The sequence below is a fragment of the Equus asinus genome, chromosome 8 (assembly GCF_041296235.1).
Source record: "Equus asinus isolate D_3611 breed Donkey chromosome 8, EquAss-T2T_v2, whole genome shotgun sequence".
NCBI classification, from domain to species: Eukaryota; Metazoa; Chordata; class Mammalia; order Perissodactyla; family Equidae; genus Equus; species Equus asinus.
In genome coordinates this window covers 30743302-30767066 of record NC_091797.1, presented here as the reverse complement: position 1 = coordinate 30767066, position 23765 = coordinate 30743302, and the positions used below count along the sequence as shown (strand labels likewise).

The 23765-nt window shown below is 52.4% G+C and overlaps 1 protein-coding gene across 8 annotated transcripts in view; it reads right to left on the bottom strand.

The window, feature by feature from the left end:
• Positions 1 to 12390: 12390 nt before the first annotated feature.
• Positions 12391 to 23765, bottom strand: part of COL11A2 (collagen type XI alpha 2 chain) — a 30135-nt gene continuing 18760 nt past the window's right edge. For 5 of the 8 annotated variants that reach the window (XM_070515116.1, XM_044776378.2, XM_044776379.2 and 2 more), the window contains 33 exons: positions 23637 to 23690; positions 23472 to 23516; positions 23292 to 23345; positions 23136 to 23189; positions 22872 to 22925; positions 22330 to 22437; positions 22091 to 22180; positions 21843 to 21896; positions 21507 to 21614; positions 21263 to 21370; positions 21076 to 21129; positions 20921 to 20974; positions 20621 to 20728; positions 20375 to 20428; positions 20053 to 20106; positions 19769 to 19822; positions 19567 to 19620; positions 19140 to 19247; positions 18693 to 18746; positions 18453 to 18506; positions 18263 to 18316; positions 17685 to 17738; positions 17301 to 17408; positions 17139 to 17192; positions 16932 to 16985; positions 16550 to 16657; positions 16366 to 16419; positions 16024 to 16059; positions 15769 to 15822; positions 15387 to 15654; positions 14684 to 14796; positions 14117 to 14323; positions 12391 to 13501 (listed from right to left, as the gene is read on the bottom strand). In XM_070515116.1, coding sequence (XP_070371217.1) covers positions 13361 to 13501; positions 14117 to 14323; positions 14684 to 14796; positions 15387 to 15654; positions 15769 to 15822; positions 16024 to 16059; positions 16366 to 16419; positions 16550 to 16657; positions 16932 to 16985; positions 17139 to 17192; positions 17301 to 17408; positions 17685 to 17738; positions 18263 to 18316; positions 18453 to 18506; positions 18693 to 18746; positions 19140 to 19247; positions 19567 to 19620; positions 19769 to 19822; positions 20053 to 20106; positions 20375 to 20428; positions 20621 to 20728; positions 20921 to 20974; positions 21076 to 21129; positions 21263 to 21370; positions 21507 to 21614; positions 21843 to 21896; positions 22091 to 22180; positions 22330 to 22437; positions 22872 to 22925; positions 23136 to 23189; positions 23292 to 23345; positions 23472 to 23516; positions 23637 to 23690 — 2682 coding nt within the window. In that variant the 3' untranslated portion in view covers positions 12391 to 13360. The remainder of the gene's footprint in view (positions 13502 to 14116; positions 14324 to 14683; positions 14797 to 15386; positions 15655 to 15768; positions 15823 to 16023; positions 16060 to 16365; positions 16420 to 16549; positions 16658 to 16931; positions 16986 to 17138; positions 17193 to 17300; positions 17409 to 17684; positions 17739 to 18262; positions 18317 to 18452; positions 18507 to 18692; positions 18747 to 19139; positions 19248 to 19566; positions 19621 to 19768; positions 19823 to 20052; positions 20107 to 20374; positions 20429 to 20620; positions 20729 to 20920; positions 20975 to 21075; positions 21130 to 21262; positions 21371 to 21506; positions 21615 to 21842; positions 21897 to 22090; positions 22181 to 22329; positions 22438 to 22871; positions 22926 to 23135; positions 23190 to 23291; positions 23346 to 23471; positions 23517 to 23636; positions 23691 to 23765) is intronic. The other 3 variants (XM_070515119.1, XM_070515121.1, XM_070515122.1) reach the window with 1 other exon arrangement.

Sequence of the window (23765 nt, the reverse complement as noted above, 5' to 3'; positions counted from 1 at the left end):
CTTCAACATCAACTTTGGAAAGAAGAAGGTCCATATAAACAGAGAGTCCTCATATCCATGAAGTGAGCATGGTCATCAGAACATGCAGAGCGGGGCTGTCCACTAGAACTCTCTGTGATGATGGAAATGCTCCATATCTGAGCCGTCCAATGGAGCCACTCTTGTAGCCACCGGCCACATGTGACTCTTGAGCACTGAAAATGCTAGTGGCCAGGGCAACTAAGGGGCTGAAGTTTTTATTTGCTTTTCAATTATTTAAATTTAAGTTATCATAGTCACATGTGACTAGTGGCTACCATATTGGACAGGCAGAGCAAAGCTTATAATCTTTCTCTAAAAAATGCAAGCCCTCTCTTAGTAGCTTTTAATGGAGCAGGACCACCCGCAGGAGAAACTGCTAGAGAATGGAAAAATGAAAAGGAATTTAAGAAGCCAAGGAGGTTGGAGATAAAGTGTCTTGTGCGGTCATGGCTCATTAGATTTGGGGCTATCGGAATCCCAATAACGATAGGCCCCCTAGCAAGTTAATAAAATTACAAGAGAGATTAAGAAAGCATCAAAAACAGTCGAATTCTAGTTGATACAGAAGCTATAGACCTAGAAGTAATCTTGCAAACCCTCCACTCTTGTGGTTTAAAAGTGCTGGGAACTAAGCCAAAGGGAACCACCAAGACAAAGAGCTTACAAACTTTAGGAACACATTTGTCTCAGTACATACAGAAGGGTGGCACTTCCACACACCTCCTTTGATTCAGCCTCTGAGTTTAAAGAGCTTTGCCCTAAAGATCAAGCCAGCCCTCTCACAGGTCAGGACAAACAGCCCCAGGGTCCTTCCCTGCAGATCTGTTACGATGTCAGATCTGTCCAGAGACACTCTATACGCTATTAAAACCCTGTGGACAAAGGACACTATGGCAGAATTCTAGGAACTTTGGGATAACAGGTCAACAGCAACTTTTAATTAGGAAAACTTAATCTAGTAAGAGGGCTATTTTGAATACTGGGGCATGTGGAGGAGAAGCATCTAAGGTGTTAGGGTGTAATAACATTTGTGGAGGATACAGAGAACCAAAACAGTTGCTATGGTGAATTCACCTGCCCTGGGTATGTTGTTTGAATTTACTACTGCAACTCCGGGCAATGGAAAAGCTCCCACTCTGAACCTCTGGAATTCCACTTCCCACCAAAAAATGTAAATACGAAACACTGCCAAGTCCCTAGGAGAGTATGTAAAATAATAGCTAGAATAAAATAGCTGGAGAAACTAGAGATAATCCATCCCGCCAGTGGAACTCCCTACAACTCATTTGACCAGTCAAAAGGGAGGTGGGTCTTCGAAGTTAACTGTGAATTACAGCAATACTAGGAAGAAGAGCTCGACGGACCCTGAGGGCATCATGCTCAGAGAAAGAAGACAGAGAAAAGCAAATACCATACGATCTCACTTCTATCTGGAATCTATTAAAAACAAACAAACTCATAGACACAGAGGACAGGTTGGTGGTTGCCAGAGGCAGGGGGCGAAATGGGTGAAGGGGGTCAAATACAAACTTCCAGTTACAAAATAAATAAGTCATGAGAATACAAGGTACAGCATGGTGACTACAGTTAATAATACCGTACCGCATATGTGAAAGTTGCTGGCAGAGTAGATCTTAGAAGTCTTCATCTCAAGGAAAAAATATTTTGTAACCATGTATGTTGACGGACGTTAACTAGACTTATTGTGATCATTTTGCAACATATACAAATATTGAATTGAATAATTGTTATACACCTGAAACTAATATAATATTATGACATTATACTTCAATTTTTAAAAATTGAAAAAAAAGGATAGCTAATTCTTAAGTAATACTTACTAAGTGCCAGGGACTAAGTACTTTACATATATTTAACTCATCTAATTATTAAAAAAAATAAGTAAAATACGGTTAGCGCTGTCCTTGATATCATTTCCTTAGTAAAAGATCTTGCTCAATCAGCCCTTGATTAGCATGCGTGCATCCATCTGGCCGAGGTATTTTTTTCAACACCAATAAATTCTGTTCCCCACCAGCAGTCTGCTTTCACTTGGCTGCCCCGATGAGTCACATTTACCGTATAACCACAGTAAATTCTTCCACCCAGAGGCATAATCCAATAAAGCAGAAGTTAAACAAATGACCTAAATCCAATTCAAGCATTAAAATTCTTCATTACGCTAATGACACATTAACCAAGAGTGACTTGAAAACAATTGTGCCCATGAGGAACTTTTGGGGGGGGTGGAAATATCTTTTATCTTTATCATGGTGGTGATTACACAATGAATATGCTTGGCAATATGTATGTATAGAACTATACAACTAAGAAGGATTGATTTTACTGCATGTATATTATATCTCACTAAATCTCATTTTAAAAAAACCAATTGCACCCAAAAACTCTGTCTTCCTTTATTGATTTTATGATTAAAAGGGAATGGGTCATTAAACAGCAAAGATTTCAGTTAACTTTTGGGAGAAAAACTCTGTCCAAGATCAGGCAAAAACTTTTGTCCTTGAAGCTCACAACCCAAAAAAGAGGAACAGAAATTAATTGGCATGTTGAATTCTGAAGAATGCAAATCCCACATCTGTATTAAACATGCGTCTCTTCATCAAATTACGGAAAATGAGTCAAACTCATAGAAGTCCTTAAACAGCAAGATGCCTTGGAGCTGTGCTGTCTAATATGGTAGCTACTAGCTACATGTGGCTATTTGAATGAATCAAAATTAAATAAAATTTAAAATTAAATTCTGTAGATGCATTAACCACATTTCAAGTGCTCAGTAGCCACATATGGCTGGTGGCCACCATATTGGATTGCACAGGTGTAGAATATTTGCATCATCAAAGAAAGTTCCATTGGACAGCACTGTTTTAGAGACCAAACAGGCATATAGACCACTGGTGTTTAGTAATTTGGGTATTGAACCCATAACTATATGGCACGTGTTTCTGAGAACGCAATTGGCTGGCATCGCTAACAAACTAAAATAATCTTGACGTGCTACATATTGTAACTATCCTACTGCGGCTCTAACAAGGCCAATGACCGTCTCAGATACTCAGAGGCAGGCATATAAATAGAGGTAACTCGTGGAGGAGTCATGGAGGGAAGCGTGCGTCTGTGACAAGGGCACAAGTTCTACAGGCCTATAACAGCCTCGGAACACTTCAAGAAATCTCTGGTCTGAGGTTTGCCAGCAAAACAAAATAAATAACCCATTTGTTTTTAAACTCTTGCTTCATACTTTGCCTAGAGATGTTGGCCTTTAGGCCCCCACTAGTAGTAGATTACATTGGAACCCCCTCCCATCAGGGCAAAAAATGTGTTCTTAAACAATTTTTATGGAAATTATGGGACTGCAGTCACTGCAGAATCCCCCGTTTCTAGGTCTTACTCAAGAAATTGTCTAGAGGCATGGCACGGCAGAGAATGCTAACTGTTCCCCAGTATCCATAATCCAACGATTCCCTAACAGAACTTTCCGTTTTTCTTGGGCACATGGACTTCCAGAATAAGTACTAATTTCCCATACTCCTTTCCAGTTATGTGTGGCCACATGTAAACTCTATCCAATGAGCTCATTGTCAGAACTGCTATGTGCAGCTTCTAGAAAGTGGCCATATAAAGAGGGGGATGAATCCTTCTTTCCCCTTCTTTCTTCCTGCTGATTGGAATGCAAACATGAAAGCTGGAACTCAAGCAGTCATATTGGAGCTGAAAGGGAAGACCCATTTTATTTGTCTGTTTTTTTGAAGAAGATTAGCCCTGAGCTAACTGCTGCCAATCCTCCTCTTTTTGCTAAAGAAGACTAGCCCTGAGCTCACATCCATGCCCACCTTCCTCTACTGCGTATGTGGGACACCTACCACAGCATGACTTTTGCCAAGCGGTGCCATGTCCGCACCAAGGATCCAAACCGGCGAAGCCTGGGCTGCTGAGAAGCGGAACATGCAAACTTAACCGCTGTGCTACCGGGCCGGCCCCGGGAAGAACCATGTTGAGGCTGGTGAAAAAACAACAAGCTAGGAGTCTGAATCCCTGACACGGTTGAACATCGTACTGGCCCTGCAGTTCGACAAGAGAGAGAAATAAATGTCTATCTTGGCTACGTCACTATTGTTTTCAGGATTTTCTGTTTCTCACAATTAAACCTAATCCTAACCAATACATACAGCATTCCCAGTTCACAGCCAAAACAGAACAAGAGTAAACTCATGGAAATATAAAATAGAACTCCCAACGTGCATATCACCCTCAAGCATCAGTTATAGAAAAATGGTGGAGCCTCCAGCCCAGCACAGGACCCTCACTAACAGTTCTCTCTCAAGCTGTTGAACTTCTGGGTGACCACACCTTACATGGTGCCTTGTCCAGCACCACACACGTCCACAGTGCTTATTAGTAAGAGCAAGTGTGGTTCTGCGAGCCCCGGAAACTGTGACTGACAGGATAGAAAAGGAGTACCAGACACTGTTGTGCGTCCCAGGAGGCATTTGTTGAGTTTGGGGCCATCTCCAAAGATTCCAGAAAGGACTCGGTATAGACTTATTTTTGGTAATACATCGACAACATGTCAGTGGTGGCTATACTTTCAGTTCCCCATGTTGCATCTATATCTGCCAGGTGCAAGACTTGGTGTCTTCCTGGCATTTGCAATAGCCATAAAATTGCTCTTTAAAGAGGCAGCAAAGTAGTATTGGGCATTTCTACAGTTAAGTGATGTCGGGTGTGTCTAACATATCTTTCCTTTGTTGGTGGATTTCATGTTTGACAGAGACATAAATAGAACAACAACAGTTATAACAAAAAATATGCTCATAGTTTAGCCAAAGAAAATATGTAAGAATTCACCCTGTAGAGCCATACTTCGCTGATTTGATGGCCCACTCAGCCCAAAATTAACACCATTGTTCAGCTTGGCAGGTCCTGCCCAGGAAAGGGAGTTGGACATTGACTTCCCACCTACTGATTCAACTATGTGTGGCAGACTCTGTGGTTTGGCTGACTCCACACGCATCCTGAGCTCCCTTTCCCCTTCCCAGCCTTCCTTGCACTTAGGGCTGGCTGTGAGAACCAAAAGCAGAAGTTTGCTGAAGAAATAGATGTGGCTGTCACTATAACTTCTCTCTTCTGTCTTGAATGTTGAAGTGATGTCTAGAGTTACAGCAGCCACTTTGAGGACATGAGGCGACAAGCATGAGGAAGTAAGGGTAACATTGTGAGATGTTGAAGTACAAAGATATAGTCTGGGGCCTAGATAGCATCACTGAATGGACAAACCAACGCCAGCAACTGTCTTCCTCAGATTTCTGTTATATGAGAAAAATTAATTCATATTTGTTCCAGCTGCTGTTTTTCAGGTGTCTGTGCCCGCTCACGCAGGCATTTCTACCAGATACAGGAGGTCCAAGAGGCCCTTTCCGACCTAAGGCATTTTCCTCACTCTTTCCTTTGCTTATTTCTTACAGGTTTCTGAGCAGAGGTTCTCAACCTGGGCTGCACTTTGGAATCCCCTGGGGAAATCTTTCAAAAGTACCTTTGCCCAGGACCCACACCAGACAAGTCAAATACACATCCGTGAGGATGGGGACAGGGCATGAGTAGTTTTTGAGAGTTCCTCTGGATGAGTGATTCTCAATTTTTTTTCCTCAGGAAACCTAATTAATTATTGAGGACCCTAAAAATCTTTACTCATGGGTATTGTGTTACAGTATTCAAAACTGAAACTGAAACAAATAACATTTATTAATTCTTTTAAAAATAGAAACCACAGGGGCCAGCCTGGTGGTGTAGTGGTTAAGTCCACGCACTCCACTTCAGCAGTCCATGGTTCACAGGTTTGGATCCCAGGCATGGACCTACATGCCACTTATGCAGCCATGCTGTGGCAGTGTCCCATACACAAAACACAGGAAGATTGGCACAGATGTTAGCGCAGGGTGAATCTTCCTCAAGCAAAAAGGGGAAGATTGGCCACAGGTGTTAGCTCAGGGCCAATCTTCCTCATACACAAAAAAAGAATTAAAAAATAAAAATAGAAATAATAAACCACTTTTGTGTATGTTTAAATTTGTCCATAATAAAAAGTAAACAAAAATAATTTAGATAGGGAAATAGATTTTTAAAGACTTAATAAGCCAGCTCCAGTGGCCTAGTGATTGAGTTCAGCACTCTCCACTTCAGTGGCCTGGGTTCCGTTCCTGGGCACGGACCTACACTGCTCTCTTAGTGGCTGTGCTGTGCTGGTGGCCCACATACTGAAAAACAGAGGAAGATTAGCATGGATGTTAGCTCAGGGCGAATCTTCCTCAGGAAAAAAAGGACTTAAAAGACTTTTTATCAACTCTACTTCCATCGTAATTCAAACAAACACACACACCAAAAAAAACCACACAAAACAACCTAGGAAATCTGAACACTGAGTGGATATTTGATGATAATAGGAATGATTATTAATTATTAGATGTGATAATAGAATTTTGATCATATTTTTAAGAGTCCTTATCTTTCAGTGCTACACCCTGAAAAGTTTACAGATGAAATCATAGGAGACCTGGGATTGCTTCAAAGTATCCCAGATGCTGAGGAAGGAGAAGCAGCTGAGGTAGACACGAAGCGACGTTGGTCATGAGCTGAGAATTTGTATCAGTTCATGGCTCATGGTTATCGGAAGACTCATTTTGCTATTCTCTAGATGTTTGTATGTTTGAAATTTTCCATAACAAAAAGTTCTAAAAATAGATGACAGGCAGATATATCCAGATAAAGCACATGAAAAAAATCAGGGTTTTCTAACATTAGACAAAAATGTATTGATCAAGATAAAATTCAGTAAACAAGAAAAAGGATCTTTTTTTTATTAGGAAAGTATAAATCTTCAATGAAGACACTTGTCTAGTAGGCACAGTAGACACAGTGTGTAGGGCCCACGATATTTTGGGAGAATATGAAAATGTTTACATTTCTTTTAAAATAGAAAATGAACTTTCAGGTTGAATAAAATATCTTAATATATAAATATATAGTATTAACATATTTATCTGTATACCAACACAGTCGTAAGATATAGTTTGGTGGTTTGGGTTTTTTTTTTTTTTTTTTTTTTTTTTTGAGCAAAGGGTCCAGAAAGGCAAAAGTACCCAAAAGTGTCCACAGAAGTCATATGCAGCCCGGATATAAAGGTCAGGAACATTTGTGTGCAAAGTGGCAAAATACAAACTAGCAGAGATGCTGGACTCTGTGGTTAGAGAGCTCATGACATCACGGGTGCAACAGCTGAACACGACTTGGGTTGGCCCAAGGGGAGAGGGCGAGTGAGGGAGTACAAGTGTGGTCATGAAGGGGCTGCTTGGATCACGCTGGTCAATGGTACAGAAAGGGGTCTGTTTAGAGGGACACACAGCAGACACCTCTTGGAGTCCCAGTAACCCCACCTTTAGCAGGAAGAGTGCCCCCAACACCCCTCTACCCCCACGCCCTAGTGCTTCATATGTATTATCTGTTTATGGCTACACCAGGTTCCCAGCCATAGAAAGTGGGTTCTCAGGGAGACAGCTGACCCCAAAGCTAGGCCAACCAGACTGGCACTCCAGGAATGTGGACCGCTGGAGGCTGGGGATAGGGAGGCTGAGAGCGCATCAGCCAAGTGGTGTTGGGGGCCACGTCCCAGGGACAAAGTCCGTGAACCCATGAGCTCCCAGGACTGCGTTTGCCCTTCCCTACTTCAAATCCTGAGTACCCTGATATTTTTATAATAAATTTCCTTTGGGACTTAAGCTGTTTCGAATCAGATTTTGCTGTTTGTAACAAAAAGAAACTTAAGAAGTATGGGGTCTTGACAGGACTAAGATCCGAAGTGTAAAGGGGAGCAGCGTGCCCCAGACAGCAGTGTGTCAGCAGTAACCACGGCAAGGAGGTAGAACCGAGGCAGCGCAGCCAGTCCCCCTGCCCCCTCTTCCAAGGCAAAGGCTATCATTCAAGGGGGAATTATTCCCTTACAGAGCAAGTGTTATCCCATTTTGCACATGAGAAAACTGATGCTCATATTAAATAAGCAGCCCAGTTAGAAGCAAAGCACCACTGGCAAGCTAAATGAAGGAGAAACCCTCATTAGGCATACAGAGAGGTCGGGGCCAGCCGTGATGGCACAGAGGTTAAGTTCGCACGTTCCACTTCTGCGGTCCAGGGGTCGCCAGTTTGGATGCGGACATGGCACCGCTCATCAAGCCATGCTGTGGCAGGTGTCCCATATATACAGTAGAGGAAGATTGGCACAGATGTTAGCTCAGGGCCAGTCTTCCTCAGCAAAAAGAGGAGGATTGGCAGCAGATGTTAGCTCAGAGCTGATCTTCCTCAAAAAAAAGAATATACAGAGGTCTCCTGCCAGCTAACATCAGTACCACCTTGGCCCTAAGTCTGCTCAGCCCTACCCAACCCAGACCACCTGTCAGGACAGACCTTCCTGTCTGATTCCCTCTGTCATCAGGGCTCCAGCTAAATGCAGCGTTATTTCTCATCTTCTCCTTAATCCTAATAACTCTGAAACACATTTCTTAGCTTTTAGTTTTTATTTGTTTGTTTCTACAGATTTTCAGTTCCAAAAAGTGAGAAAAAATATTGATGTATTAATAAAAATAACCACAAATGGAAAGCTGTAAAGTTATAAAAAATCTCTACCACCATTAATAATAGAGGTACACCTTATTTAGGGAGAAGAATTGACCCACTACGGGATCCAGCAGTGTAGCCCAGACCCTGGGGAGATGTGAACACAACACAGGAATATCTCGCCATGACTCACATACTTTGGCCCAAGTCTCTGTGGAATCCAAGCCCTTTATAGACGAAGTGGTGGGACCGGGAACGTGAGCTCTGCCCCAGCTGCCATGGTATCCCATGTGGTTTTTATCCGTCATACTCCGGAAAAACACCCATCTATTTCTTGGGAATCAAAAGACCTTCAGCATGTAAGTAAGATGTTACTAACAGGAAGAGAGGCCAGAGCAAAGCAAATAAACGGTTTGCCATGCTCCCACTGGGACGGCGTTGTGGTGTGCTGGCTCTCACAGAGGCTGCTTCCACCATCCTGGCTGTTTGGGGATAGCCCTAAAGGAGGTTGTCCTATAGATGTCCCTGGTCTTCATTCAAGGACAATTGTGACAGGTCTTCCATACTGAGATGACAGTCTGCTGGCAGTGCCAGTTTCCTTGAAACTACCCTGAAGATGAGAAAAAAGATAACAGAAGGCCAATCGCAAGCACCCAGGGGTGACTTCTAGTCACTTCAACAGGTTTGAGTTGGAAAACATGATCATTGCCTGCGAACTGCCCAGCTGGCCAGGAAGAAGTTTGGATATGGCTCTGGCACTCCCTGCTGACCACACCAAACTAGCAGGAATTGGAGCTACACAACCACAAAACCGGGTCGCCACCCCCTACTACACTTCTTTCTGAGGCAGCTGGAGACTTGCTTTGACCCATTCTCTTCCCTATCTGTCTCCAACCCCACCTACTCAGATCCGTTTAGAAACTACAAATCCCAGCACGCAACACAGCCAAGGGATGAGGAGGACAGAACTATGTAGCCCATGGCCTTCTGGGATATGTAGTGCTCCCAGGTACAGCGATCTAAGTGGTCCTTTTTTTTTTTTTTTTTGGTAAGGAAAATTGGCCCTAAACTAACATCTGTCACCCATCTTCCTCTCTTTGCCAGAGGAAGACTGCTGCTGAGCTAACATCCATGCCAATCTTCCTCTGTTTTATGTGGGATGCTGCCGCAGTGTGGCTTGACCAAGGGTGCTAGGTCCACACCCGGGATCCAAAACCACGAACCCCAGCCCGCCAAAGAGTAATGTGCAAACTTAATCACTATGCCACTGGGCCAGCCCCTAAAGAGTCCAAATTTTACAAGTTGTTTTTTGACCATAAGTCACAGATGCCAAAAATACCAGCCGAAGGCTAAGAAGCAGCTCCAAGGGTGTGACAGACTAGAGGCCCCATCCCCACAGCCTTCCTCTGTAATCTCACTGCCCTCCAGGTTCCAAGTCCTCCTCTCCTAAGCATCCAAGCCTGCTGTGGGCTGTGTGCCTGTGTCCAGGCCCTTCACATCCTCAGCCAACCCTGTGCCTTGCTAGGGCACAACTCCATCATATCACTTGGCTTGTCAAACACCGTCAATGACTCCCTCTTCCTTATTGGGTTCTTCCTTTGAGAGCTAGTCAAGATGTTTCGGAAACCACCCCCTCCTACAAGTTTGCATTCTGACCCAATCAAACTCCAAGTAGCTCCCCAAAGTCTCTGCCTCGCTCTCCTTTATCTTCTCCACACCCCATCCAGAAGCCTCCACTGCCCACTGGAGCCACTGCCAGCGCCCACAAGTCCAGAGGCCAGGGCATCTGCACTAGGGCACCCAGCCCCACCGCGCCTGCGGAGCCCTGCCCCTAGACTCCTCCCACCTTTCCTTAGAGCCAGGCCCCAGCTTCTCCCCGGGGACGGAGAAGTCCCGCTGCAAGGAGAGGGCTGTGGTCCTGGCATCCCCATATGAAACTTGGCACAGAATCGCTCATAAAACTGTTATATGGGGTTGGTTGGCATACTAGTTTAAATAGGCTTTTGTGGACTGGCTTGGGGACCTAACCGCCATGTATAAATGTTATTTGAGTGAATGTATGGCGTTGTTTCCATGGAGAAAAGCCCTCTGAGCTCAGAGGATCTGACCAAAAGTGACCTTTGGGGACACTCCCCTTTGCGTTCTGGAGGGGGACCTCTGTGAGTCTGGCTCCAACTGAGAGAGAGCCCCGGAGAAACCTCAGCCCTGTTCCTGCTTGGCTGGGAGTGGGTGTGGGCGAGCAGAGTGGGGAGCATCTATTTAGGTCTGATCTTCTCTTCAGCTGAGGCCTGGGAGGGAGGGTACCAGAGTACCCTCGGGACTTGGAGATTGAGACCAAAGGGTGGGCGAAAGGTGGGTGTGGGTGATCCCCGAAACCCCATCCATCGCCTGACCCCAAATAAACGAGATCGGGGGCTTCCCCTCCACTTGACCTCCTCTTGGGTCGGAGGGAGTGGGAGTGAGGGTTCAGTGAGTGACAAAGGAGGAGCAGAGGTTTCGGAAGTCTTAGCGACGACGGGAATCCTTCCGCTTGCACTTTAGCGGGCCGAGGTCTTGGCGCCGGCACCAGGGGGCAGCAGAGGCGGGGAGACGCTGAAAGCCCGAGGCCCCGGCGCACGGAGGAGGGGTTGTCACCTGCGAGCGGTTCTCCTGCCCACCCGCCCATGCGAGGCTGGGCTCCTAGACCCGCATAGAAGAGCTTCCCAGGATCGAAAAGGAGCTAGCTCCAACACTTTAGGGTTTCAAAGATCGGGGTTTTGTCCTTGGGGACAGGGATGACAAGGCGGTGCCGTCGGGGATCCGCGCGAGGAAGAAGTACACGGAGGAGGGACAGGGGCGCTGCCTATCCGGACTCCAGGTCGGGTGCGCAAAGCAGCTTCTCCCCGGCCGCCCCTGGGGGTTTGCGGATGCCGAAACTGGGACACACACGTGCACCGGCGGGTACACCCGTCCCCCTCCCGCCCCCGCAGCCAGGCGTCCAGAGAGGTAGGGGTGTCCTGAGTGCGAGGAGGCCCTGGAATAAGTTTTAATCTACGGCCAGGACCAGCGGGAGGCAGGAAGTGCTGCGTGAGGACGAGGAAGCCCCAGGAGAGGCGGGGAGGCCAGCTAGGGAGGCCCGGCCTTGCGGACAGCCCTGAACGGAAGGGACACACCTAGACACCTGACTCGGAGGGCACTGAGCTGCTGAATGAGCCCTGAGGCGGGCCGCTGGGGAGAGAGGAAGTAGGAGGGGCGCAGAGTGGGAGGAGACGGGGAGGACTGTGCATCTCGACACAGCACAAAACCTGCAGTGATGCAGTCGCTATCATTGGCAAGTATGGGAGGCCCGGGCCCAGGATTTTTATGACAGGATGTGGAAAGCCTGAGGGGGAGGATGAAATGAGCAGAGGTGCAGGGCAGCAAACGTCATGGAAGTGAGCCTCGATCTCCTCGTTTGCAAAGAGTTTAGACTAGGCCGTCTAAGGCTCCTCCCAGCCCTGAAGTCCCTAAAGACAGTGGGGAGCGAGGAGAGGCTGGCCAGCACCAGCCTCTGGCAAACTCTGGGCCCCCGCCTGATGTCACTGGGGGATCCATTTGTGATTCTGTAATTGTCACCCAGGCTTTATGAACTCTCTCTTGACCCAGACACCCCGGCTGGACAGGTCGTCCAGGGAACAGAGATTGAGCCATCCATTTCTGGCAACAGCTCATGGGGAAGAAGGGGCATTGGATGGGGGTCAGGGTAGGGGTTGAAATAACAACACAAGCACCACACACACACACCCCGGGAGGAGACAATCACATTATTTAACCATCAGTCAGAATGGACACTGGTCATAGGGCTAGACAAGGTCCTGGGAGTCCTTTCCATCCATATGCCACACATTAACCCTTTAATTGCAGGATCAGGGAAGGTGGGGGGTGCGCAGGGGAGGGCCTGGGGTGGCCAGGATGGCAATGGGATATTCAGGGGGCTCAGGGCCATGGCGATTTCCCAGCTAATACGGAAGAATTTCAATATTCAACAGTCTGCTGAATACAGGCCCCGCACACACCCCTCACTATTCCATTTATCTCCCGGGGGAGTGGCCTGGTCCCCAGGTAGCATTCCTGCAAGCCCCAGACCAAGTGGAAGACAGCAGGTATGTTCGTCAGGGAGCCAACCCCCAGTAGGTAGAGATGAAAGAGCCCACCCTGGGCAGAGAGAGTCGGAGCCCTGAGGCAAAGGAGACGTATATTCCAACATTCACAGTGGGTGCTCCAGGTGGGGCGTGGGGGAGGTGGGCCCCCCACAGTCACTGAAGAAAGCCCTGAGGCAAGGATGCGGGGGCCCTGTCTCCAAAGTCCCCTGCTGTTTGTTGGCATTTCTCTCTTTATCTTTTTTGTTCCTTTGTTTTCCACTCTTTAAATAATATAATTATTTTTAAATACAAAATACACAGTGTCCTTTCTCTTCTCTTCCTCTTGTTTGGGGCGATCGATGGGGAGGTGAGTTTTAAATAAGGGTCTCAGCTGTCTAACAGGTGGGAGGGCCAGGAGCCCCAGATGCCACCCCTCCCCGGGGCTGTCCCGGCCCCCGCGTCACCCTCCCCTGGACTGCCCCGGACTGGGGGCTCTCCGAGCCCTGGCCCACGGCCCCCTAGGTAGTGAGGAGCCCTCTTGGGAAGTGGCACAGAGCTGCTGCTGTGGGATTCCAGGTGGGCCTGGTTTCGACGGACAGGGTCAGACAAGGAAGGTCCTAGCCCATGAAGCAGACAGGCCCCAGCAGCACCCCTCCCCGCCTCCGGGGGGCCCCCAGGTCTGAGAAGGAGGCGTCCAGCACCGGCAGCTGCTCCAGCACAGGGGTTCGCACCTCCAGCACCGTCCGGCCTTGCTGTGTCTTGAGGGGGAGACGGGGAGAGGGAGGAGTGAGCACGGTGGAGGCGCACACACCCCACAGACCCCCCCAACCTCAGGCCCAGGCTTGCCTCTCCTCTGAGCACCCTGAGATACTCTTCCCCCAGTCCGTGTCACGTGTTCAGACCGGCTAAATTTTCTTCCTAAAGTTTCTTCCAGAGAGTCAGGATTGGGAAAGCTAGGAAGGTTTTGTGTGAGTGTGTGTGTGTGTGTGTGCATGTGCACACACGTGTGTGCACTAATGAGCCAATCTGTGCCACTTCAGGTTTCTCTCTGAGATTATCAGTGGTGGTTGTGTGAGTCTGTGTGGCTCCATAGGGATGTGTGCACGTTTGTGGGTGTGCCTGTGTGATGACAGGCAACCCATGTAAATATGTGTATGAGCCTGCATGACTCACTTTGGGTGATGCTGGTGTGTGCACACAGATGACCCCCACCTTCCATCCTTCCTGCCCTCCTCACCCCCATCTGAGCTCCTCAGGCATATCTGCCACCAGGAAGCTGGACTCCTGCTCTCCCTGGGTGCCTCTGCCCAAAGGGTCTCCCGCCTCCTTCCCCCAGCCTGAGTCTGGAATCCCCAGCTCTTCCTGGTTCCCACCTGACAGCCGTCTCTGAATTCCTTGACATAGGGGCTGGTCTCTGGGCTCAGCTCGTCCTCATTGGCGCCCCGGAGCCTCAGGGGGCCATCGTGGGCCACCCCAGAGCATGGGTAGGAGACATTTTGGTGGGCTGAGACGCTGAGCAGCCGCAGGAAGGTGAGCTGGACCACGCCTACCGGGGAGCCCTCTGAGTCCACGTAAGAGAACTGGCAGGAGAGAGGGCTGCGGTCAGAGGCAGGCAGACAGGGAGCGCCGCTGAGCCAGGCTCATGAGCAGGGAATGGGTGGGAGGAAAGGGAAGGGGGAGAAATGAAGGGCCAGAGTGGGAGCCGGGGGACCGGGGTAAATGAAAGGCACGCTTTTGTCTTGGGCTGCCAAGGGAAGGAGACAAAGTGAGCATTGGAGGCGTGGTGAGAAGGAAAGGAGGAAGGAGCAAGGAATGGAGGAGGGCCGGCAGGCTCTGTAGAGGCCGCAGCCAGGGAATTTGTCGCATAAACCCAGAAACCACTAGGCCCTGAAGGGGGTAGGCTGTGGGGCAGGGGAGGGCAGTCAAGGGTTAGCTCTCACCTGTGTGACATCATCCCTGGGAGTCACACAGGTTTCCCCTCCTGCTGTAAAGTTGCAGAAAACCCGGAAGGCATCCCGAGCACAGCCCTGGTTGGGGTCAACCCAGTATTCTCCTGTTGGGTGAGGGAGGGGGAGGTCAGGGCCCCGAGATCTCGGACCCAAGATGCTCTGTGCCCTACATTCCCACTCCGCTCCCACTGCTGCAGCCCCCCAGCCCTCCCCACAATGCTCTCAGTCTCCCAGGAACCCCGTTCTACCACGCAGAGCCCCATAATAAGCCCACCCCACTTCCGCTTCCCTCATCACCTTACACCTGGCCCCACCTCTGATGCCCCTCCCCCCCGCGGTACCCCCAGGCTCCTGATTGGAGGAGGGAGGAATGCCGACACCCTCACACCAGTACAATGCTTGGTTGTAGGTTCACACACGTGTCCATCTGTGTAAACGCAAGTACGTGTGTACATACGTGTGTTTATCTATCCCTATAGACACCAGGCTTTAATGAGCTGCTTGCGCTGGCAGGACTGTAACAGTTGCTAAATACTGAAATACGTCTGACCTGGTTGGTAAAGAGCTGCTGTTCCAAGTCCCTCAACCCTCACCCCCACCCCAGCACCTTCCCCAAGACTCCCCCAGCATCCATTCTGCTGTGGGTGCCCACACTGTTGTTAATATTTTTGTGTCCCCCGAGGCTGGCACTGACCATCGGGCAGCTCCGGGTGGCAGAGCTTCAGGTCCTGGCAGGTGCGGGCGGGACTGTCCTGGGTCCCTGTCGGCCGCCTCATCTGCTCAATCTCCTCCCGCAAGGAGTCCAGGGAGCCAAAGATCTCCTCCAAGCCTCCAGGACTGCCTGGGGCCCCCTCCGTCAGCATGGCCTCATCTTCCTGCATCAGGCGGCTGCCATCCACTGAGCGCCGGGTCTTCTTGGGCATCTGGATGGGCAGGGGCTGGATCACCTCGCCTGGGGGGCCCTGAGTGGAGGGACAGGTGGAGGGGGTGAGAGATGAGGTCAGTATGAAGGTGAAGCAGAGAAATACCAGGACAGAGAGGGCCAGTCAGAGAAGCAGGCCCTGACTGCAACTCACCGGGTGTCCTGGAGGGCCCTGCACTCCCTTCTCTCCCTTGGGTCCAGCTGGGCCCTGCCAAAGGAGTAAATGAGGTCATGGAGGGGTCAAGGGGTCAAGAGGTCAAGCATGCAATCAATGTCACAGAAGGGTCAAATCAGTCTCCAGGCTGGGAATAAGGGGCTCGACTCGGGGGAGCATTTTGCTCTGGAGAGACAGCGTCAAGTCCAGCTGTGGGGAGGGGGCAGAGGTCAGAGCTGGCTGAGGGTCACTCACTGTGGCTCCTTTGGCTCCTTTGGGGCCAGCAGGTCCCTGTGAAATAAGAAAGAGGTGGTCAGTCACCACATGGGAAGGTCAGACCACGGAGGAATGGAAAGCAAAGGTCATGAGTCCACAGGACAGTGGGGTTACCACAGGAGGGGCAGGCATGAGGGAATGTGGGGACATTTGGGAGGCCCTGGAAGGATGGAGGAGAAACACTGCAGGTATAAGGACATATGGGGACACTGGGGTCTATGCTGGTTAGGCTGGCAGTTGCTGTGGAAGCCGCTGGGACGCTATGGAGTGGGGAGCAGTGGGGTTCAGGGGATTTAGCAGAGGAAGAGATGGGGTACTCACAGGGAGGCCAGGGGGACCTCCAGGACCGATGGGGCCAGATGCTCCTGGGATACCCTAGGAAGGCGAGGGGCTTCCTTCAACTGGGTCGTCCTCTGCACCTCCTCCCTCAGCCCATCCCCCCTACCCCAACATCAATCAGCACTCTTATCCCCCAACACCTTCCAGGACCACACCCTCTACTCACCGTCTCTCCCTTCTGTCCAGTGGAGCCCTGAGGGCCAGGAAGTCCCCGATCACCCTTCTCTCCCTGCTCCCCAGGGGGCCCGATCAGTCCAATGAGACCTGGGTGACCCTGGAGAAGGAGACAGGTGTCAGGGGGAGGCAGAGAGGAGACACATGGATGCAGGAGAAGAACCACAGGGGTCAGAGCCCAGAGGACAAGAGAGAGACTCAGACACAGGGTCAGAGGAAAGAGCAGGGACTGGGAACGGCCCTCACTAAGTAAGGACCTTCGAAGACAGTGCTGGAGGCCTGAAGCAGAGCAGTAGACATTCAGGGTCCCCATGAGTTTCAGAGGGTGAGGGTGAGAGGAGAGACACCTGGTCACATGTCTGTCTGTCACTCACCTTCTCTCCTTTGGCTCCGGCATCACCCCGGAGGCCAGGAAGCCCTGGGGGTCCCTGTGGGGAGACAGGAAGTCACTCTCTACAGGAAGAGGTGGGACCAAGCTCTCCCGCCACCACTTCCCACCCCCTCCAGGGCTTCAGCTTGATGCCACTGCCCCAGGGCGCCCCCACCCTCACCTCCACCCCACCCAATCCATAGTCACTCACCACAGGACCTGGAGGCCCAGCCTGGCCTGTGGCTCCAGGACGGCCTTGCTGGCCCTTGGGATTCAAAGGGACAACAGAGGTCAGGAGTGTCTCCATATCATACCCCTCCCATGGCCCCTCACCCCTGCCACCCCAGCCACGCCTCTCCACTCCATGACTCACCACTGAACCCGGCAGCCCCCTCAGACCATCAGGACCAGGTTTTCCTGCTGGGCCTGCGGGACCCACAGGGCCAGTCTTCCCTGGGGCGCCCACAGCACCAGGATCCCCCTGAAACATACACAAGGAACATGTCCTAAAACGCAGAGGAGGGGATTGTGGCTGGGGACAGGGGGTCCAAGGTGGACAACGTGAGTCAGGGAAGAGGAGCCAAACCCCAGAGCCCTGAGGCAGGAACAACTCTAGGGGACCTCGTCCCCACAAGGGACTCAACATGGTTGGGGGGGGGTGGACAGGGGGTAGACATCTGGAGACAGAGGAATCTGAGGACAAGGGGGCGGGAAGATGGAGGAAATGTGCCAGCATCCAGGGCAGCCTCTCCCTCACCTTGGCTCCCTTCTCTCCTTGTCGCCCCTCAGGACCAGGTGTGCCAGCAGGACCCTGCAGATGGAGGCGGGAAGGAAGAGTGGATGAGGTACAGAGTAGCACGCTTACACACACCTGTGCATGCACAGACACAACCGCAGAGGCCGATTCACAGATGTGAGCCAGCGGCGGTACAGCTGCACCAGTTGTTAAAATATTGAGCAGTTCTGTGCATTTAGTCAAAAGCCACTTGCCCACACATGCCCTCGTGCCCCACCTCCTACCCCAGCAACTAAAGACTTAATCCCTGGCCCAGCAGGGGCCCTCCGGAAAAGCCAGTCCCTTCCTCCAGTGTCCACTCTGATTGGTCAGTACACACCACCACCCCTGGCAAGAACTTACATACCAAAAGCAAGGAACAAACATACCCACATATACACAGCACACTTATAAACACACGTGCTCACACACATACACACCCCACCCAAGGACAGCCCAGACATAGACATCTCCCTCACATTCCACCTGCCACTGCCCCATCCTCCATCCACCCAGCCCAAGGACTGCCCCTCAAGGTCCCAGGCGTCCACCTCACTTACCCGCTTTCCAAGTGGTCCAGGGGGTCCATTCTCCCCAGTGGGACCAGGGGATCCCTATGGAGGGAAGAATAGGGTTGGGTGGGTGTTAAGCCTCCAGCCAAGGGAGCCCTCAAGAGTGGGGCAAAGAAGAGGGGAAAGAGGTCTGAAGGCTTGGGCTCTGCGGTGGGGAGAAGGGTCCCTGGTCACTCACAGGCTGTCCTGGCTCGCCGTCCTCTCCGCGGTCACCCTTTGCACCATCCTGGCCCTGCAGGGATGAAGCAAGGTCAGAGGGGGCCCCCAACCTGACTGGCATCACCCCAAAAACTGCCAATCCTCCCATCCCCCCACCCGCTATACCCCCAACTTCCCACACCTGAGCCCCTCAGCCACAAAGAGGCCCCCTCTATGTGAGCCCACCCTCTGCCCTTTCCTCTCCCTGGGTAGGACTCACCCGAGGGCCAGCTTCTCCAGGAGGGCCAGGGTCACCAGGAAAACCAACAGGACCCTAATGCAGAGGGAAACCAAGGATGAGGGTCACAGCCCCCTAAGCCCACCCAGAGCCAACACAGACCCCCATGGGCACCCACCACACTCCCTCGCTACAGGCCATGCCCACCTGCACCACCCTGGGAAGACTGTATCCTGGACCCCTCTGCCCCTCATGTCCTAGGTGCCTTCTAATGCTGTCAGGGTAGTAAGTAAGAAGGCGGCTCTTTGTCTCTCTCTGGATCCTAGACTCCATACACCCCTCCCAGGAGACCCCATTCCTACAACCTTCCTCCCAGGTATCCCCCACTCTTGGGCTCCCCACACTCCAAGTCCTCACATTGCACATACACTCATATCTCCAGGTCTCCCATTGACAGGGCCCTTCTCTCAGCCCCTCCCCTAAACTCACAGGGTTCCCTTTGGGGCCGTCATCGCCCGTGGGGCCTTTAGGCCCTGGTGGTCCGGCCTCTCCCGGCTGCCCGGACTCTCCTTTCTCCCCACGCTCCCCACGTGGACCCTGAAGAACGAGTGGAGAGTACAGATGGTTCCAAGAGGGTCTTGAAGGTCAAGGATGCAGCCTCTGCTTCCAAGACACCTCCAGCCTCCCCACAGTCCCCTTGGTGACAGTGGGATGCACACAGAAAGCCACCCTTCTTCCCTTCAAGGAAAGCGTGGCAGGGCTCACTCAGACCCAAGACCAGGCCTCGCAGACAATGGCCAGATGCACAGAATCCTGGGCTGAGGAGGAGTTCCAGCTAAAGGTCACGGGGAAAAGTGGGGTGGGGCTGAGAGGGGTGAAGGGGATTGGGGAGCAGGGCCTCAGGGCTGTCACTCACCTTGACACCTGGCTCGCCCTGGACCCCTGGAGATCCTGACTCTCCTGGCTCTCCCTGCAAAGAGATTGGGGTCAAAAACCTCCTTCCCCCAAAAAATCCTGATATTCCCCACACCTCATTCTCTTCTGCCCCCGCAGCCAAAACTGGCAGAAGTCCAGCCCTCATCGCCCAATACCAGTCCATTCACCCCCTTCCCAGTTACCTTCTCTCCAGGGGGACCCAGGTTCCCAACACCTCCTGGGGGACCTTGTGGACCCTAGAAAAGGGACAGAAATAGAGATCATTGCTTAGGGGAGGAGGTGCCATTCCAGGGGCAGGGCCTGGGTGAGGGCCCCAAGGTCACAGCAGTGAGACAGTGGGAAGCCTTCCCAGGGGCCTGTGGCTTCTCGTGGAACCTATGATGAGACTAGAGTTTATAGTCTGGGGAAAGGGAGGCAGAGAACTGGCCACAATGATCTGAAGGGACAAGGGACCAAGAGAACTCACATCAGCTCCATTGGGCCCAGCTGGGCCTCGAGGTCCTGGGGGGCCAGGTGGTCCCTGGGGAGAAACAGATACACCAGAGAGGGGAAGCAAAGTGAGAGAAAGAGAAATGGATGCACATGAATGGTGGAGGGCTGGGCCAGACAGAGGTCCTGGGCAGAGAGGCGGAGGGGGAGGGGCAGCCAGGCCAGGGACCAGCAGGCAGGGAGCAATGGGGTCAGCGGCAGTGGGGTGTTGGGGTAGGGGCTGGATGGGCAGGGAAGGTGACTAGTAGGTGGGGCTGCGGTCAGTAGGAGTCACACGCCATCAATGGGATCACACTCACCATAGGGCCCACATCTCCTGTTTCTCCCTTCTCCCCCGAAGGACCTGGCAAACCCTGTGCAGATATATATAGCACAGACCCAGGTGACTACCGCCCTAGGCAGATGGGCCCCCCAGGTCCCTCCCACCCAGATCCCACATGCCTGCTCCCCAGTCCTCATCAGCAGGGGGCTGGAAGGGGGCAGGGGCAGACATCAGCCCCATCCTGACCCCACCTCTCAGCCCCTGTCTGCCAGCCACAACTCACCTGTAGGCCAATGGGGCCTGGGGGCCCATTGAATCCTCTGGTTCCTTCATCGCCTTTGGCTCCAAAGTGTCCCTGGGGTCCCCGAGCTCCAGGTTCCCCATCAGCTCCCTGAGGTTGGGGGAGGGCAGGAATAAGGACACAGAGATGGTCATGGGCCAGGTGTTCTCTATCCACAAACCCCACACGGAGCTGGGAACCAGGCCCAGAGGGCCCCAATCCCACCCCCAACTCCAAGGGCAGAGGGCAGACTAGGGGCTGCTGGGGCCTCTGGTGGAGGCAGAGGGGCCATCAATCACTCACCGCTGCTCCAGGCTGCCCCACAGGACCAAGGGGTCCAGGGGGTCCAGGAGGGCCCTGGGGGAGAAAGGAGAGTCAGAGACACCAAGACAGGGAGAGATCAGGTGGGAATGAGGTTAAAGGCCAAAGGTCAAAAGTTAAAGGTCATGGATACTTACGTGTTCACCCTTGTTCCCTTTACTGCCTTTCTGTCCAGGGTCTCCCACCTCACCCTGGGAGGAGAAGGCAGATGAGATATTAGATAGAGGAGATGGGAAAGTGGGGAGAGTAATAAGACGGGCCACACCCAGATCCACGACCTCGTCTGGAAAGAAGATTGGGTCCAGGGTCTGCAGGCTCCCTCACCTTGTCTCCATCTTCTCCTGCCACACCTGGGGGCCCAGCAGGACCAGGAAGCCCCACAGGACCCTGCACCCCATCACGGCCAGTGGGACCAATGGGGCCTTTCTCACCCTGCAGGGAATGAAGAACGGAGTCATGACCTGGAGATACCCCTCACCCTTAAATACCCCCACAGGAAACCCTCCATAACCCAACAGCTCACAGACCCCTCCCCAGTATCTCTCCCCAGAACCCCCCCAAAACTCACCGGGACACCTTTCTCTCCTGCTGCTCCAGGAGGACCCTGCGGTCCTGGGCGCCCTGGGGGGCCAATGGGTCCCCCAAATCCTGCTGCACCTCGCTCCCCAGGGGAGCCCTGAGATAGGAGATGGAGTCAGACCCCCAAAGAGGAGACCACAGCCCACCCACACCAGAGAATCCCTGACCACGGTTCCCAGCCCAAAATTGGATGCATTATGGCTGACCCTAGACTCCCTCTGCCCAGTCCCATAGCCCTGCCTAGATTCAGATGCCACTCTCCATCCTTCCTCACCCACCCCTTTCCTGGTTCCTCTCCACTGCCCCTCAGGGACCCCAGACTCACTGCAGGGCCAGGAGGACCAGCCGGACCTTCATTTCCCTTCAAACCAGGTCCACCCTATGAAGCAGAGATTTGGGGCAATAGATGTGAGACGGGAAGGGGGGCTGCAGGAATGGGGTCCAGGAGACATGCAGGGAAGGAGAAGGGTCAGGGAGGGGAGACAGGCTCAGAGAGATGGAAGTGGGGTAACACTGGGGGTACCAGGATGCATGGTGACTTGTCATGAGCAGTTGGGTTGGGGTCACACTCACAGCAGTGCCTGGGAGGCCTCTCTCTCCTGGGAAGCCCCTCAGACCTGCGGGACCATCCTTCCCCGGGGCCCCAGGGGGACCGGGATCACCCTAAAAGGAAAGGAAAGGTGATGAGCTACAGCCAGGCTCCCAAATGGGGCAAAGAGATCTCTGGCCCCCTTCAAATCCCCAATGACTTGTTCCCTTCAGCACCCAAACCCTGGTCCCCCAAGTTCCCCTATGCCTGGCCCCTTACTGACCTTTGTTCCTTCTTTTCCAGCTGTTCCAGTCAGTCCCTGCTCTCCAGGGGGCCCTGGGGGGCCTGGGTGACCTCTCTCCCCCATGGGCCCGGTTTCTCCTGCTGCTCCCTGGGAAAGAGGCAGACAGACTCGAGTCTCAGACCCTTCGCCCCACTGCCTGCCCTGTTTGGCCGCCCTGGCCACCTTAAAATACCCACCTAGAACCCCTTTCTCCCTGCCCCAAAGCTACTGGGAAATTCCCAGGGGCTCTCAAAGGCCACTGCTCCGGTTTTTAGTCCCCAGTGTGGAGTAACTACACCACCTTGTGTCCCCAGTGGGGAACTTCCTCTTCTCCAAAATGCAAGAAGAGGAGAACTAGCCCAGGAAACAGGCTGAAATTTGGGATCCCTGTTCCAAATCTCAGCCCCCACCACTCCCCACAGCCCCAGGGGTCCGGGTCAGACAAGACAGGGGCAGGGGCACGTGGTTGGGAAAAGGGAGAAGAGGGGCCGATAGACTAACTCCAGGGTCTGGGGTCCATTTTCTCCCGGGGACAGACGTACCTGAGGCCCCACCACCCCTGGGGGGCCAGGGGGACCAGTCTTCCCTTGGAAACCCTGAGAAAGAAAGAGAGGAGAGAGTGGTCAGAACACAGTCAGGCATGGACACTGTGGTATAGGTCCCCAGGTTCCCGGAGGAAGGCAGGGTCCTTGGCCATGGGTCTAAGCAGCCCTGGGATGCTCTCACTCTGCCAGGAGAACATCCCCAGCAGGCCTTCCAGACAGTTCTGAAGTTTGAGGGTCTGAGGGGGCCAGGGCATCACTTACCACTTCTCCTCTCTGGCCTGGGTGTCCTGGCAGCCCATCCTTCCCAGAGGGACCCTGGAAGGGGTTCAGAGGTCAGGTGAACTCTAGGGTGGGAAGGAGGATGGGGAAGAAGGACTCACAGAACTCAGGTAGGTCAGGGGTCATAGGTCAGCTTACCGGAGGTCCTTTGGGGCCAGGAAATCCATTGGGGCCCTGAGGCCCAGGGAGACCCTAGAGACAGAGCTGGGTTGAGTCAGGAGAATGGGGAGGGGTGATGGGCAGGGACCCAGCTTCCTCCCTGGCCCCACTCGGGCTCCCTGGGGAGCACTGGGAAGGGGAGACTCAGGCCACACTCACCCTCTCTCCAGGGGGCCCATGGGGGCCATCACCACCTGATGTTCCCTGGGAGGGAAACAGAGTCAGAGAGTGAGAAGAGCGCATTCTAGCTGTCTGAGGTCAGAGTTGACCGGAGAGCCGGGCTAATGGGAAGATGGTGGATAGAGCCCTGCTAAGACCACTAACCTTAGCTCCAGACTTCCCAGTGGCGCCTCGGGGTCCCCGCTGACCCCGTGGACCCTAGAGAGAGGGAAGAGGAGCTGTCAGAAAAACCCAACCATACCCCTTTGGATCTTAAGCCTCGTGTCTCTCCCC